We start from the raw sequence: 17955 nt of genomic DNA on the forward strand, positions 1-17955 counted from the left end.
GAAGCACTAAACAGACATCTCTTCAAAGAAGACATACAGATGGTCAAGAGGCATATGAAAAGATGCTCAACATCATTATTAGGAAAATGCAAATCAAAACTACAATGAGGTATCATCTCACACCAGTCAGAATGGCTAGCATCAAAAAAAGTCTGCAAACATGCTAGAAATGTTTGAAAGGGTGGAAATGCTGGGAAGGGTGTGGGGAAAAGGGAACCCTCTTACACTACTGGTGGGGATGTAAATTGATACAACCACTTTGAAGAACACTACGGAGGTTCATTAAAATCTAAATATTAAACTACCATATGACCCAGCAATCCCACTACTGGGCATATACCTGAGAAAACCATAAATCAAAAAGACACATATACCACACTGTTCACCGCAGTGCTATTTACAATAACCAAGACAAGGAAGCAACCTAGATGTCCGTAGACAGATGACTGGACAAAGAAGATGTGGTACATATACACAATGGAATATCACTTGGGCAGAAAAAGGAATAAAATTGAGTCATCTGTCGTAATGTGGGTGAACCTAGCCTGACATACAGCATGAAGGAAGTCAGAAAGAGAAAAACAAGTATTATATATTAACACGTATGTGGAATCTAGAAACATGATACTGAAGGACCTATTTGCATGGCAGGAACAGAGATGCAGACACAGAGAGTGGACTGTGGATGGGGTGAGGGGGAAGGAGAGGGACCAATTGGGAGAGCAGCACTGATGTATACACACTACCACGTGTGAAATAGATGGCTAGTAGGAAGCTGCTCTACAGCACACAGAGCCAGCTTGGTGCTCTGTGATGATCTTGGGGGGTGCAGTGGGAGCGGGGGAGTGGGAGACAGTCTCAAGGGGAAGGGGATATATATATATATATACACACACACTTACGGCTGATTTGCATTGTTTTATGGCAGAAATGCTATGGGAGAAAAGCTTCCATGACCTTGGAAGAAAAGCTATGACCAACCTAGACAGCATATTAAAAAGCAGAGACGTTACTTTGCCTACACAGGACCGTCAAGTCAAAGCTATGGTTTTTCCAGTAGCCACATGTGTGGATGTGACATTTGGACTATAAAGAAAGCTGAGCACTGAAGAATTGATGCTTTTGAACTGTGGTGTTGGAGAAGACTCTTAAGAGTCCCTTGGACTGCAAGGAGATCCAACCAGTCCATCCTAAAGGAGATCAGTCCTGGGTGTTCACTGGAAGGACTGATGCTGAAGCTGAAGCTCCAATACTTTGGCCACCTGATGAGAAGTACTGACTCACTGGAAAAGGCCCTGATGCTGGCAAAGACTGAAGGCAGGAAGAGAAGGAGATGACACAGGATTGAGATGATTGGATGGCATCACCAACTCAATGAATATAAGTTTGAGAAAGCTCCAGGAGTTGGTGATAAACAGGGAAGCCTGGCATGCTGTAGTCCATGGAGTCGCAAAGAGTCAGACACAACTGAACAACTGAACTGGAATGGCAGAAACCAACACAACATTGTAAAGCAGTTATATCCCAATTTTAAAATTTTCATCGGACTATTTGAGCTACCTATTTCTTCTTCTGTGACTTTTTCATATGGTTTTCTAACATTCGATCAATTTGTTGAAAATTTAAGAATTATTACCATAAAATAACTTAGTCTCTTAAAAACCATTTTAGGAAGATACATAAATATTTTAGTTATCTGTACTCACCCACAAATCATTCGTATACTGACATACAACCAAACTGTTACCTGTACATAATATAATACCATCACCCACACCTCTCTAATGTTGAGACCCAGGAAATAAATTGTTATCAGACTTCTCCATGAACCTGCCACAGTGGCACAGACACACACTCCTCAGGATGTGCTCTAGAATAAATACCAACTTATCAGTAAATGACTGCTACTATACGGACTCATCTTTAACAAAGTGCATTCACATAGCTTAGGCTACTTATTTCTTTCCATTTCTAAATTTACAAATCAAACTCCAGGAAGAATTCTGACACAGAATGGTCTTACTAAAGATAAGCTATGAATTCCAGACCTCACATGTGCATGTCTCAGACACACACCTACCAGTCCTCTGGTCTTTTTTATCTCCCACAAACACTGCACAAAAACATATCTAGATTTTGTTACAAACGGGAGCACAGATAACTTCTGCAGGCACACTTTGTTTTACTGCACTTTGTGGAGGTTGGCAGATATTGCATTTTGTGCAAATCGAAGGTTTGTGACAACCCTGCATCAAACAAGTCTTTCAGTGCCATTTTCCCAACAGCATTTATTCACTTCATGTCTGTGTGGCATATTTTGGTAATCTTTGCAATATTTCAACCTTTTTCATTACTATCTTAAGGGCAATCAGTCCTGAATATTCACTGAAAGGACTGATGCTGAAGCTGAAACTCCAATACTTTGGCCACCTGATACAAAGAACTGACTCATCTGAAAAGACTCTGATGCTGGGAAAGATTGAAAGTGGGAGGAGAAAGGGACAGCAGAGGATGAGAAGGTTGGATGGCATCACCAACTCGATGGACATGAGTTTGAGTAAGCTCCAGGAGTTGGTGACGGACAGGGAAGCCTGGCGTGCTGCAGTCCATGGGGTCACAGAGAGTCGGACAAGACTGAGCAAATGAACTGAACAGATACATGCTATGGTGATCTTTGATCAATGGTCTCTGATGTTACTACTACTCACTGAAGGCTCATATGATGGCTAGCATTTTTAGCAATAAAGTATTTTTTGCCTAAATTATGTACATTTTAAAACATACTGCTATTGCACACTTAACAGACTACATTATAGTGTAAACATAACTTTTATATGCACTGGGAAAACAAAAAATCTGTTAAGTCACTTTATTGCCATCAATATTTACTTTATTACAGTGGCCTGGAACCAAACCCATAATATCTCCTAGGCATGTCTACATATAAATATACATGAGGGTCTTAAATAAAATATTATTAACCCAAAGTTTAGTCAACCTTATACTTACACAAAGAAATTCAGACATCCAAAAAGGCACAGTCACATAACTCAGGTGTGAGATGACTAGTCTACTTCAGAATTCAAGCATCCAATAGAGCCACAGTCCCGGACACCAAGGAACATGACAAGGGTCGTGGGCAGGTTTAATCACGCTCAGGATGCGTGATTAAACACTACTATATGGAAGGACCACAAGGTGTTCAAGAACAGTCCCCTTCCTCTCATACACACCCTTTCCATCTTGTCTTCCTTGGCCTAGTCACGGGCATGAAAATAGGAGGTAGGAGGATGGGAGGCCTGAAGAGATGACATCTAATGAGAGAGCATCAGGGTCTGATGCAATTCAACCACCATCACCAAACAAGACTAAGTACCACAAAGGACTGACCTGTGACGTCCAGGTGGAAGGAGACCTTCTGGCCCCCGGCCTCGCAGCTGTACTCCCCGGCGTCCGCCTTGCCCGCCTGCTGCACCACCAGCCGCCGCCCGCGGCCCGTGGCCTCCACATGCACTTCTGAGCTCGGACTCAGCTTCTTGCCGTCCTTGTACCACGTCACCTCCGTCTGGGCCTGGGCCACCTCGCAGCTCAATGTGGCGCTGCTTCCCGCCACGGCCTGCACGTCACTGCGTGCCGGCTGCTCCTTGGCAAACACCACCGAGGGCTCTGGGGACACAGAGGGGGAGACACGGGGTCAGAGACCCCATCTATGTCAAGATGCAACACTGAGGAAAGAAAGATTAAACAGGGAGGCAAGAAGACAGGAAACTTCTCCAGGCTTTACACCAGCTCTGTGACCTAGAGAAACTCCACCACCTTCTCAGCAACAAGCAACACCATTTATTTCTATATTCTACCCCTGATCTGTGGAGGCTGTTTGATTGAGAAGTTGTGAAAGACGTCTCTCATGCATAAGTCCTCTAAGAGAAGATTTGCAGAGTCATGCATTCCTCAACCTTCCTATGGGAGGCCAGAGTCCTTCCCATACAGCTGTTCAGGGCACGTTCTCATCTGCAGTGAATGAGCGCTCCTGAGGCTCCACCCTAACCACACTCTCAGTGTTGTCAGCTGTTGGCGACCTGATGGGAGTGAGGCTACTCCACTGTGGCTATCTATTGCATTGTCCTAATGAAGTTTGCCAACAAAGATCCGTCTAGTCAAGGCTATGGTTTTTCCAGTGGTCATCTATGCATGTGAGAGTTGGACTGTGAAGAAGGCTGAGCGCCAAAAAATTGATGCTTTTGAACTGTGGTGTTGGAGAAGACTCTTGAGAGTCCCTTGGACAGCAAGGAGATCCAACCAGTCCATCCTAAAGGAGATCAGTCCTGGGTGTTCATTGGAAGGACTGATGCTGAAGCTGAAACTCCAATACTTTGACCACCTGATGCGAAGAGTTGACTCATTGGAAAAGACCCTGATGCTGGGAGGGATTGGGGACAGGAGGAGAAGAGGACGACAGAGGATGAGATGGCTGGATGGCATCACCGACTCGATGGACATGAGTTTGAGTCAACTCTGCGAGTTGGTGATGGACAAGGAGGCCTGGCATGCTGCGATTCATGGGGTCACAAAGAGTCGGACACGACTGAGAGACTGAACTGACTGAATGATTCACAAACTGAAGAACATGAGTTTTACAGTTATTCTGTAGTTTACTCTTCGGTGGTTCAAGTTTTGTACAATTTTGAAAATTTGCAGTCTGTTTTTCCCAGATTCATTTAGAAGCTCTTTATATAATTAAATGTTATACAGTGTTGATGGTTCAGTTCAGTTGCTCAGTCATGTCCGACTCTTTGAGACCCCATGAATCGCAGCACGCCAGGCCTCCCTATCTATCACAAACTCCCACAGTCCACCCAAACTCATGTCCATTGAGTCGGTGATGCTATCCAACCATCTCATCCTCTGTCGTCCCCTTCTCCTCCTGCCCCCAATCTTTTCCAGCATCAGGGTCTTTTCAAATGAGTCATCTCTTCGCATCAGGTGGCCAAAGTATTGGAGTTTCAGCTTTAACATCAGTCCTTCCAATGAACACTCAGGACTGATTTCCCTCAGGATGGACTATCTGGCTCTCCTTGCAGTCCAAGGGACTCTCAAGAGTCTTCTCCAACACCACAGTTCAAAAGCATCAATTCTTCGGTGCTCAGCTTTCTTCACAGCCCAACTCTCACATTCATGCATGACCATTGGAAAAACCATAGCTTTGACTAGACAGACCTTTCTTGACAAAGTAATGTCTCTGCTTTTTAATATGCTGTCTAGGTTGGTCATAACTTTTCTTCCAAGAGTAAGTGTTTTTTAATTTCATGGCTGCAGTCACCATCTGCAGTGATTTTGGAGCCCCCCAAAATAAAGTCAGCCACTGTTTCCACTGTTTCCTCATCTATTTGCCATGAAGCAATGGGACCGGATGCCATGATCTTAGTTTTCTGAATGTTGAGCTTTAAGCCAACTTTTTCACTCTCCTCTTTAAGAGAACACTCTACACATGGACATTACCAGATGGCCAACTCTGAAATCAGATTGATTATATTCTTTGCAGCCAAAGATGGAGAAGCTCTATACAGTCAACAAAAACAAGACCGGGAGCTGACTGTGGCTCAGATCATGAACTCCTTATTGTAAAATTCAGACTTAAATTAATGAAAGTACAGAAAACCACTAGACCATTAAGGTATGACCTAAATCAAATCCCTTAAGATTATACAGTGGAAGTGAGAAATAGATTTAAGGGACTAGATGTGATAGACAGGCTGCCTGATGAACCATGGACAGAAGTTCATGACATTGTACAGGAGATAGGGAGCAAGACCATCCCCAAGAACAAGAAATGCAAAAAAGCAAAATGCCTGCCTGAGGAGGCCTTACAAATAGTTGTGAAAAGAAGAGAAGTGAAAAGCAAAGGACAAAAGGAAAGATATTCCCATTTGAATGCAGAGTTCCAAAGAGTAGCAAGGAGAGATAAGAAAGCCTTTCTCAGCAATCAATGCAAAGAAGTAGAGAAAAACAATAGAATGGGAAAGACTAGAGAACTCTTCAAGAAAATTAGAGATATCATGCAGGTGGGCTCAAAAAAGGACAGAAATGGTATGGACCTAACAGAAGCAGAAGATATTAAGAAGAGGTGGCAAGAATACACAGAAGAACTGTACCAAGAAAGATCTTCATGACCCAGATAATCATGATGGTGTGATCACTTACCTAGAGCCAGACATCCTGGAATGTGAAGTCAACTGGGCCTTAGGAAGCATCACTACGAACAAAGCTAGCGGAAGTGATGGAATTCCTGTTGAGCTATTTCAAATCCTAAAAGATGCTGTGAAAGTGCTGTACTCAATATGCCAGCAAATTTGGAAAACTCAGCAGTGGCCACAGGACTGGAAAACAGTTTTCATTCCAATCCCTAAGAAAGGCAATGCCAAAGAATGCTCAAACTACTGCACAATTGCACTCATCTCACATACTAGTAAAGTAATGCTCAAAATTGTCCAAGCCAGGCTTCAGCAATATATGAACTGTGAACTTCCAGATGTTCAAGCTGGTTTTAGAAAAGGCAGAGGAACCAGAAATTAAATTGCCAACATCTGCTGGATCATTGAAAAAGCAAGAGAGTTCCAGAAAAACATCTATTTCTGCTTTATTGACTATGCCAAAGCCTTTGACTGTGTGGATCACAATAAACTGTGGAAAATTCTGTACATCATGAGAAACACTGGGCTGGAGGAAGCACAAGCTGGAATCAAGACTGATGGGAGAAATATCAATAACCTCAGATATGCAAATGACACCACCCCTATGGCAGAAAGTGAAGAAGAACTACAGAGTCTCTTGATGAAAGTGAAAGAGGAGAGTGAAAAAGTGTTGATGGTTACATGTGTTTATCTATCCTCCCACTTTTGTGCTATGTTTTTTCATTTTTTAAATAATGTTTCTGGTGAGATTAAGTTATTTAACTAAGGCAAGTATATCCATTTGTCCTTTGTGGTTTCTGCATTTATGTTCTGTTTAAAAATCTTTCATTATCCCGTGGTCATTAAATAATCTTTATTATCATATAAAAGCTTGTTTTACCTTTCACACAGAGGTCTCTAACCTGCCTGGAGTTGGTTCTTTGTGTGGTAGGAGGTAGATTCCAATGTTATTTTATTTGTCTATGGTTAATGGCCTTACCATCAATGATGAAAAGATCCTCCTTTCTCTACACTTCAGTGTCAGCTCACCATTCCATTCCTTTGGGCTATTTATCTCTGCATTGAGACCCACTTGTCTAAATTGCTGTAATGTTTTTTTTTTTGCTGTTGTTGTTTAAAGTCGTGACTAGGTTGGAGCAAATGTCCTCATTTTGTTAAGACTCACTTGGTTCTCTTTGGCCATTGCAATCAACTTGTCAATATTCTAACACCCAAAAGAACTGTGATCTGGCATTTAATGGGAAGTGAATGTCTCTGAGTCTTCCATAGATTTGTATACATTTATTTACATCTTGGAATTAGTAACATGACCCATATACTCTTATTGTCATTCTTTTAAAATTTCATTTTCCAGTTGTTTGTTTCTGGTATATAGATATAGAATTGTTTTCTGTATATTGTTTTTGTATGCAGTAATGTTTACCAATTTTCTTACTAACTGTAGTAATCAATGTTTCTAGATTTTCTAAATTGCTAATCATGTCATCTGCAGGTTTCATTTTTATTTTTCTAAGTTTTAATCTTTTATTTCCCTCCTTAGTGTGTTATGAATGCAGCATCAAAGTGGTGAAAACTGGCTTCCTTATCTTGTTCCCTACTGCAAAGGCAATGCCTTCAAGGTTTCACTTTATGTACGAGGATAACCAGTTTTTCTCTATACTGCCAATTATTAAATAAAAAAAGAATCCTTATACTTTGGTAAGAATTTTATGGCAAGAATTAATGCTCAATTTTATCACGTATTTCTCTTGGATATATGTAGATATATTTTATTGTGTATTTTTATTCTCCATTTATTGGGGAAGTCATATCATTTTTCTTTTATTTTATTGACATTAAGCTTTCCATCAAATTTTCTACTGATTCTTGTTTTATTTATTTTTTTTATATGAAATCTCCTGATTTTTTTTTCCATTTATTTTTATTAGTTGGAGGCTAATTACTTTACAATATTGTAGTGGTTTTTGTCATACATTGACATGAATCAGCCATGGATTTACATGTATTCCCCATCCCGATCCCCCCTCCCACCTCCCTCTCCACCTGATTCCTCTGAGTCTTCCCAGTGCACCAGGCCCAAGCACTTGTCTCATGCATCCAGCCTGGGCTGGTGATCTGTTTCACCCTAGATAACATACATGTTTCGATGCTGTTCTCTCTGATTCTTGTTTTAAACCAAACTTATGTTCCTGGAATATGACCGTTGCTGTAGTGTATTTTCCTCTTAATAAACTGCTGAATTCAGTTTACTATTATTTTGTGGAAGATGTTAGCCTTAATATCATCAACAGATTAACTGTGTTACTTCTTCATAATTACCTTGTCAGATTTTGGTATCAATGATATGTTCTCTATGTAAAATAAATTAGAGAATGCATTCCATTTTTCAATACTACAGAAGAATCTCTGTGAACATGGAATAATTTCTTACCAGAACACTCAATACAATTTAACAATAGAGCAAGTGGGCTTAGATATTCTGCTGTGAGAAGATTGTTTATTATGATTCCATTTATTTAAAATATTGGGGCCTTTAAAACTTGCTTGTTTTCCATTTTGTGAGTTTTGACATAGTTTTCTAGGAACTGATCAATTTGCAATCTTCTCTATTTTCATGAATTTTGTACACACATTACAACAAAACATGGACTAGATTTTGCTACATCTGTGTTCAGGGAATTTATGCATCCATGTGAAAATTGATATCCCAGAATATCTAAAGATTTATATCTATCCCAGAATATCCAAAGATTTATAAGCCAAAATTCTGCCATGAAATAATTCCAAGCATTACTGTGTGGCCAAAATTTTCTCTTATTCTGGTTCAGTGAATTCTTGCTAACAGGAACTCTCAAGTGTTCTGGGTAAGAATCTGCCAGGAAAACCCCAGGGGAAAGATATCTTGTCTACCTCAGCCCTATAGCTCAGGTAGAGCCTAAGTAATAGACACCCAGGACCACCAATGGAGTCTGAACACTTGTGATAATGTGACTGAGCATTATTACATGGAAAACAATGCATGGTATGAAAGAACTGCCTCTCTTCCTCCAGAATACACTCACTCACCCATGCTTTCTTGGCTCAACATTGGCAATAAAGATGGAAGAATACAGGATAAAATAATTCAGGAAATCAATTAAAAAAAGAGTACCAGAATCTCTTGGCTATACGGGTGTCCTATCCTCATTGCAAAATATGATAATTTGGTATCCCAAGAAAACTCACTTATATAGATGGAAAAATACATTCAGGTCCTAGGAAAAACAGAGTATTACCTGATGTCAATCTTGCCAAACTGATGTACAGACAGCTACATCCCAAAGGCCTTCACTCCATACATACTTTCAAACTCGACTCAGCTTCTTCCCATCCTTAGACCACCCACTCAATCCAGTTATGCACCACCTCACATTTCAGCAGGAAAATGCACCAATTTGACCCATACCACTCTACACGCCAGGTGTTCCTTGAACACCACTGAGGACTACAGCAAAGGGACTGATGCACAGGATGAAAGACACCATATGACAGAAACAGAAAATGAACACAGGCCTGGATGGTGACAGGGAAGGAGAACTTCTACAGGCTTTCTACCAGCCCTCTGTGCCGCCAAACTCCCTCTGCCTATCTCAGTGACAAGGAGCATTCTCCCACTGACCTCCTGTATCTAGGGAAATGGAGGGAGGACCTCCCAGAAACCTCAAGTTTGATCATTCAAACGTTACTCCTGAGAGAATGCGAAAGAAGATTGTCAGGGATACATCACACTGAAACAGCTGACCAAGTGAGAATTCGCATTAGGTGCCCGGTGAGGATGTGTGCTGGCTCTCCGGAAAAATGCATGGTGGGAGGAAAGTCACACATCCCCAGGCCTACCTCAGCCCCCCGGCATCAGGGAGAGCCAGGGTCCTGACACCAGGAAAAATAGGAAGGTTCTGGGCAGGTGCTAAGACAGTGTGACTGAGTCCCACTGCCTGGCAACAGGGAGACAGAAACAACCTTTCTTCTTTCCATATGCACTCTCCCCATCCATCCTCTTCCAGGTCAAAATGGGCCTCCAATGGGATGCAGAAAGACAGGGAGGCTGAAGAGATGAAGGTTCAAGGCACTCATGTCTGAAAGCCAGGCCCCTCATCCTCTGCACACAGGCTAGCTCGGTGTCCTCCTCCAGGACTGACCTGTGACGTCCAGGTGGAAGGAGACCTTCTGGCCCCCGGCCTCGCAGCTGTACTCCCCGGCATCCGCCTTGCCCGCCTGCTGCACCACCAGCCGCCGCCCACGGCCCGTGGCCTCCACACGCACTTTCGAGCTCGGACTCAGCTTCTTGCCGTCCTTGTACCACGTCACCTCCGTCTGGGCCTGGGCCACCTCGCAGCTCAGCGTGGCGCTGCTTCCCGCCACGGCCTGCACTTCACTGCGTGCCGGCTGCTCCTTGGCAAACACCACCGAGGGCTCTGGGGACAGAGGGGGAGACACGGGGTCAGAGACCCCATCTCAGTCAGGACGGCAGCCCCGGGCAGAGAAGACCTGGATGGGGAGGTGGGAGGGTCCAGGCGGGGGTAGTGAAGCTGGAGACTTTTCCAGGCTCTGCACCAGCCCTGCGCCCTGCAGAGGTCCTTCAGACATTCTCAGGGACAAGTGACACAGTCTATGCATTTTCCCACAGGTCCACCTGTATGAGCTGGTCCCACACGGGAAGGGTCGTTGGAGAAGACCCACACGGGAAGGGTCGTTGGAGAAGACATCTCCCTGTTTATGACATCTGCAGGATAACAAAGCAAGTATCCCCCAACCTCCCTCCATGATGTCCCAGTCTTCTCCATAGGCTTATGCAGGGAACTTTCACCTGCAGTCCATGGAGATGTCTGAGGCCTCAGTATTGTCAACTGGTAGCAATCTGGGAGGAGTACTTCCACCTCCCTGTGGCTTTCTTTGTCATCGTCTGAGGAATGAAGAAGTACCTTCCCCTTAGAACTGGGTTCCCCATCACTGTTTTCTTCTTCCTAGTGAAACCATTCAAATCTTTTCTCCACTTACTAATAGTAGGCTCTCTGTTCTCAAGATTCACCTCTGGCCACTCTTTATCCACTTAAATACCAGAGAATGACACATAGGTAGGTTTTAAGGATGTTCCCAACTATGTGACTTGCATTTTCACTCTCTGATTGAGTCCTCTGTTAAATCAAACTTTTTCCTTCCAATAGTGTCAAATGTCCATTTCAAAGCCCCTTGAGTTTGGAGCATTTGTGTTTGTACTTAAGAAATCCTTCCTTACCTTAAGTCTTCAAATAAGTCATGTTATCATCCAAGGGAATTTTGGGTTTTACCATTTACACTGAGGTTCTAACCCACCCTGAGTTGACTTTTGTATGTGGTGTGAATTGCTGGTACAATTTAAGTTTTCAGAATGGTCAAACAGTCCAAGTACCATTTATGAAGACAGCACTCTCTTCAACTTCTCCAATAGACAGCACAGTATCAAGTGGAAGGTGAGGGTGGGTAAATGGGTGGTGCAAAAATCCATTTATGCAAGGAACTATTTCTGAGCTCACTGTTCTGTCCCTCTGACGTGGTAACTATCCCTGCACTGGGATCCTCTTATCTTCAAAATTGTAGCTTTGTGACATCAGGTCCCATTAAATGCTCCCACCATGCTTTCCTTCAAGAAAACAGTGTATTGATGGCACCTGGCCTTTGGAATCTGCCTGTTATTCTTCCATCAGACCACGCAAACAGAAATCTGGTTTCAATTCTGATTGCTAATAAACATCTTTGATTTTTTTCCCTCAGATTCCTATCTCTTTATTCCAAATTCCTACTGTCTCTCAAGAATCTTGAATAATTTCCCCACACACAGCCACTTAGCAACTTTTATCAGACCTGGAATGAGAAACATAATGTAATTGTGCTAGTCTAACTCTAACATAAAATTTCATTTTCCAAGTATTCTTTGCCGAGACATAGGCAAAGAAATGCTTTCTGTATAATTACTTTTTTACACAATAATTTTCTACTCAAGAATCTTATACATTCTAATAATTTATCTTTGGGATTGTCTGAGTTGATAGTATATCGTTATGCCTCCCAGGGAAGTTGGTGGGGCCCTGGTATAGGACAGTTCAGGTAGAGAGCAAAATAAAAAGATGTTTAAAGCTAAGTGAGACTGCCAGAAGTTAGCACTTAGTTAGTTGGATGTGGGAAGAAGTTAAAAACGACTCCTAGGTTCCTGATCTACTAAGTACAGAGTGTGGAATGAGAATGAAGGAGGGCTTTAAGCCAGCAAATGATGCCAAGAAAAAATATTCAGGTAGGTAGAAAGAAATCCAACAGGACATGGGTTGTAAAAGCCGATGAAAAGCTTATAACCAGAGCTTGAACATGTTCAACAAGCCATCACTACCCAATAATCTGACAGCAGGTTATGGAGCAGTAGAAAGGTCGTGGGTAAGTCTGGGCGTGCACAATACGGCCCACGTTAGGATCCTTCTTGCACAAGACAAGATGCTATGTTTACAGTCAGCAGCTCACCTCCAAAAACCGTCTTGAATCATATGTTGCAAGAAACAGCAACGGTTCTCAGAGCAGATGTCTTAAGCAATATTTAGGAAGAAAAAATTTTCCTAAAACACATAATGTCTTCAGAGGTGCAGTTCTAGGCACAACAAACACAAATTTCAAGATGTCATAAGGGGTAGTTTGGCCTGTTCGAGGCTCCTGAATTACTTCATTCCAGATTGGGGCCTTTCACTTACTCAGTCCAACCAGAAGGTTCACTGATTCTGGTTCTCATTAGGGTTGTTATAAGTGTTTAGTTAGTTAGTTTTGGGCAAATGGAGGGATTACACTTTTTCACTCTCTTGCTTATGTATGTGCAATCACCTACTGTTAAGCTTTCTACCTATTAACATGCTAACGTTAAAAACAATGTGCAATTCTGGACTATGACTTTCATCACTAATCTCTAACAACAGATACACTGGTGAACTCATTTTGCTAACATTTGATTTATGATTTTGGCCTTGATACTCAGAGAAGATTGGTCTGGAATTTCATTCTTCCTGCATTTCTAGTGTGATTCTGGTACTGATATTATGTTCTGTATGTGAGGAGAGTTATGTAATATATCTCATTCTTCTCTCTCTAGGACTATCTCCATGAGTGTGCAATATCTGTTTCCTGGTATTTTGCATAGTGTACTAGAGAACTACAAGTGCGGAGAAGACTTTTCATTATTGCTCCTATTGATAACACAACTGATACAATCTTTAACTTCTATATTCTTTTTTCCATTTTCATGTAGTTTAGAAGCAAAAGGCAAAGGAGAAAAGGAAAGGATATACCCGTTGGAATGCAGCTTTCCAGAGAATAGCAAAAAGAAGTAAGAAAGCATTCCTAAGTGAACAATGCAAAGAAAAAGAGGAAAACAATAGAATGGGAAAGACTAGAGATCTCTTCAAGAAAATTAGAGATACCAAGGGAACATTTCATGCAAAGATGGGCACAATAAAGGACAGAAACGGTATGGACCTAACAGAAGCAGAAGATATTAAGAATTGGCAGGAATACACAGAAGAACTATACAAAAAAGGTCTTAATGACCTGTACAACCCAACAGTGTGATCATTCACCTAGAGCCAGATATCTTGGAGTGTGAAGTCAAGTGGGCCTTAAGAAGCATTACTACTAATAAAGCTAGTAGAGGTGATGGAATTCCAGCTGAGTTATTTCAAATCCCAAAAGATGATGCTGTGAAAGTGCTGCATTCAATATGCTAGCAAATTTGGAAAACTCAGCCAAGGCCACAGGACTGGAAAAGGTCAGTTTTCATTTCAATTCCAAAGAAGGGCAATGCCAAAGAAAGTTCAAACTACCACACATTTGCACTCATTTCAAATGCTAGCAAGGTAATACTCAAAATCCTTCAAGCTAGGCTCCAACAGTACATGAACTGAGAACTTCCAGATGTACAAGCTGGATTTAAAAAAGGCAGAGGAACCAAACTGCCAACATCCATTGGATCATAGAAAATGCAAGGGAATTTCAGAAAAAGTTCTACTGCTTCACTGACTATACTAAAGCCTTTGACTGTGTGGATTGCAATAAACTATGGAAAACTCTCAAAGACATGTAATACCAGACCACCTTGCCTGCCTTCTGCGAAACCTATACGCAGGTCAGGAAGCAACAGTTAGAACAAGACAAGGAACAGTGTACTGGTTCCAAATTGGAAAAGCAGTATATCAAGGCTGTATATTGTCACCCTGTTTATTTAACATAAATAAGTAAACACCCTGTTTATTTTATATTCAGAGTACATCATGCGAAATGCTGGGCTGGATGAAGCTCAAGCTGGAATTAAGATCGCAGGGAGAAATATCAATAACCTCAGATATGCATATTACTACACCCTAAAGGCAGAAAGTGAAAAGCAACTAAAGAGCTTCTTGATTAAGGTGAAAAAGAAGGGTGAAAAAACTGGCTTAAAACTCAACATTTAAAAAATTAAGATCATGGCATCCGGTCCCATCAGTTCACGGCAAATAGATCAGAAAAAAATGGAAACAGTGACAGACTTTATTTTCTTGGGCTCCAAAATCACAGCAGACAGTGACTGCAGCCATGAAATTTTTTAAAAGATGCTTGCTCCTTGGAAGAAAAGCTATGACAAACGTAGACAGCATATCAGCATATTCAAAAGCAGACATCACTTTGCCAACAAAGTTCAGTCTATTCAAGGCTATGGTTTTTCCAGAAGTCATGTATGGATGTGAGAGTTGTACCATAAAGAAAGCTGAGCACCAAACAACTGATGCTTTTGAACCGTGGTGCTGGATAAGACTCTTGAGAGCCCCTTGGCAGCAAGGAGATTAAACCAGTCAATCCTAAAAGAACTCAACTCTGAATATTCATTGGGAGGACTGATGCTGAAACTGAAGCTCCAATACTTTGGCCACCTGATGTGAAGTACTGACTCGTTGGAAAACACCCTGCTGCTGGGAAAGATTGAGGGCATGAGGAGTAGGGGTCGACAGATAATGAGATGGTTGGATGACTCAATGGCCATCAATTTGAGCAAACTCTAAGAGATAATGCAAGACAAGAAAGCCTGGGGTACTGCAGTCCATGGGGTCTCAAAGAGTTGGATATGACTGAACAACAACTATTTAACCACATTTTCCAACTTTTCTATGATTTTATCTTAGAATACACTCTAACATTGTCAAAAACAAAAAACATTCCAGAAAGATGCATGCTGAGATCTGGGATATCTGTACACATCCACAAATCATCATACATTATTAGTACAGTCAAAAACTGTTAGGTGTTGGCACCTAGAAGTCAAGGTAGGATGGCAGCCCAACTCTATTCAGCATGAAGTCTTCACTGCCAGAAGAAGAATAATCTGATTTCTTAGACTGTCCTGTTTTCCAGGCACAAGGCAGAGACTCATTCAGCACTAGGAAAATGCAATGAAATAAAGACTGCTTTGTGAGGCAGAGGCTAGTAGGACAGTAACTGCTCATTAGCAAAGCCTAGTGATGTGGCAGAAGTGACTTTTTCCTTTCAATTCCTAAATTCACCAGCATCACACCAAGGGGAATACAACCTGCAACATCCAACCTGTTTGAAGACAAAGGCAAAATCATATTTTGCAATCCAAGGTCACCCTAAATGGCACAGGTGACGCTCTACCAATCATCCTTTCTTTCTTCCTTTTGCCAGGACCTGACAACATAACATGGGCTTATTCTGGCTACCTACAGACAACCAGAGCAGGAACAGGAGGGAAGGGCATCCCAGAAACCTCAAATTTCATCATCCAAACTTCATTCCTAAGAGAATTCCAAGTAGCACTGTGTGGTCAATATGTCTCCTAAACAGGGATCCATCAAGTCCCAGTTCTGGCCAACCGAGACCAGCAAGAGGTACTGGATGGAGGCCTATGCTAGCTCTCAGCAAAGAGATGATGGGAGGAAGGTCAGTTATTCCCAGGCCTACCTCAGCCCCCAAGCATCAGGGAGAAGCAGGGTCTCCACACCAGAAACAACAGGCAGATTATGAGCAGGTGCTAAGACAGTGTGACTGAGCCTCACTGCCTGAAAAATGCATGGACCAAAATGCCCCTTTTCTCTCCATGGACACCCTCCCCAGGGCCAAAATGGGTACCAAGGTGGGACATGGAAGACTGGAAGGCATGAAGAGATGAAGGATCCAGGCAAGTGCAAACATAGTCTGCTGAGGCTGGAAGCCAGTCCCCTCATCACCTGCACACAGGCTAGCGCAGCGTCCTCCTCCAGGACTGACCTGTGACGTCCAGGTGGAAGGAGACCTTCTGGCCCCCGGCCTCGCAGCTGTACTCCCCGGCGTCCGCCTTGCCCGCCTGCTGCAGCACCAGCCGCCGCCCACGGCCCGTGGCCTCCACACGCACTTTCGAGCTCGGACTCAGCTTCTTGCCGTCCTTGTACCACGTCACCTCCGTCTGGGCCTGGGCCACCTCGCAGCTCAGCGTGGCGCTGCTTCCCGCCACGGCCTGCACCTCACTGCGTGCCGGCTGCTCCTTGGCAAACACCACCGAGGGCTCTGGGGACACAGAGGGGGATGCACAGGGTCAGAGACCCCATCTCAGTCAGGATGGCAGCCCCAGGCAAAGAACAGGGATGAGGAGTTAGGAGTGGGAGGAGGGGAAATGGGGCTGGAGAATTCTTGGGGATCTGCACCAGTCTTGTGCTCTGCAGCGGGGCCCCCGCCTTTCTCGGCAGCAAGTCACACAATTTACGCATTCTCCCACAGGTCCCTGGGGGCAGGTCCACGGTGCAGGACAAATGGAACAGACTTGCCCCCTGCTCATGACAACTGCCAGGTCTCCAGGCAAATGCTCCCCATCCTTCCTCAGCGGTGCCCCAGTCTCCTCCATACTGTTTAAGAGCAGGGAGCTTTTCACCTGTAGTCTATGAAGACGGCTGAGGCTCGGTGCCCTTGTCCGCGCTTAGGATTGTCAGCTGACGGCAATCTGGGGGAGCGCCTGCACCTCATCACTGTCTGAGGAATGAAGAAAGGGAGCCCTTTCCCTTTAGGACTGGGCTTGCCATTCCTGTTCTCTTCGTCCTGTGACACTAGTCAAATCTTTTGCCCACTTACCAACAGTAGGCTCAACCTTTCCTTGATTCAACCCTGGCCACTCTTCAAACATTTAAATACTAGAGAATGATAAACAGGCAGGTCTGAAGGACATTCCCAACTGGGTGACTGCCACGTTCACCCTCAGATCCAGTCCTCTGACAATCCAGACTTTCTCCTTCCAACAGTGTCACAAGGCCCATTTCTGCTCTTTGAGTGTAGAGCATTTGTGTTCTATTCAAGAAATATTTCCTTTCCTTAAGTTCTTAAAGAAACCACTTTCTCATCTGAGGTTTTTTATACCCTGAGATTTCTAATCGAATGTGAGTTGATTTTTGTGTGTGGTGTGAACTGCTAGGACATTTTAAGTTTTCCATGTGGTTCACCAGTTCAGCAACTATTTTTGACTACAGCATCCTTCCTCAACTTCTCAAGTAGACAACACAATAACAAACAGAAGATAGAGGATCTGTGAGGATGTTGGATGCAGGAACCCTTTTATGCAAGAACTGCTTCTGAGCTCACTATCCTGTTCCTCTGACGTGACAACTATCCTGCACTAGGATCACATTATCTTGAAAAAACTGTAGCCTTACAATAATTCCTGACTTCAGGTCCCAGTAAATGCTTCCACTGTGCTTTTCTT

At 43.0% G+C, this 17955-nt stretch overlaps 1 protein-coding gene across 1 annotated transcript in view; it reads right to left on the reverse strand.

The window, feature by feature from the left end:
• Window positions 1-17955, reverse strand: part of OBSCN (obscurin, cytoskeletal calmodulin and titin-interacting RhoGEF) — a 226880-nt gene that overhangs the window by 108479 nt on the left and 100446 nt on the right. The window contains exons 18-20 of the mRNA XM_043910748.1: window positions 16497-16772; window positions 10370-10645; window positions 3391-3666 (exon numbers count right to left, since the gene is read on the reverse strand). Coding sequence (XP_043766683.1) covers window positions 3391-3666; window positions 10370-10645; window positions 16497-16772 — 828 coding nt within the window. The remainder of the gene's footprint in view (window positions 1-3390; window positions 3667-10369; window positions 10646-16496; window positions 16773-17955) is intronic.

Source organism: Cervus elaphus, chromosome 9 (genome assembly GCF_910594005.1).
Source record: "Cervus elaphus chromosome 9, mCerEla1.1, whole genome shotgun sequence".
Classification (NCBI taxonomy): domain Eukaryota; kingdom Metazoa; phylum Chordata; class Mammalia; order Artiodactyla; family Cervidae; genus Cervus; species Cervus elaphus.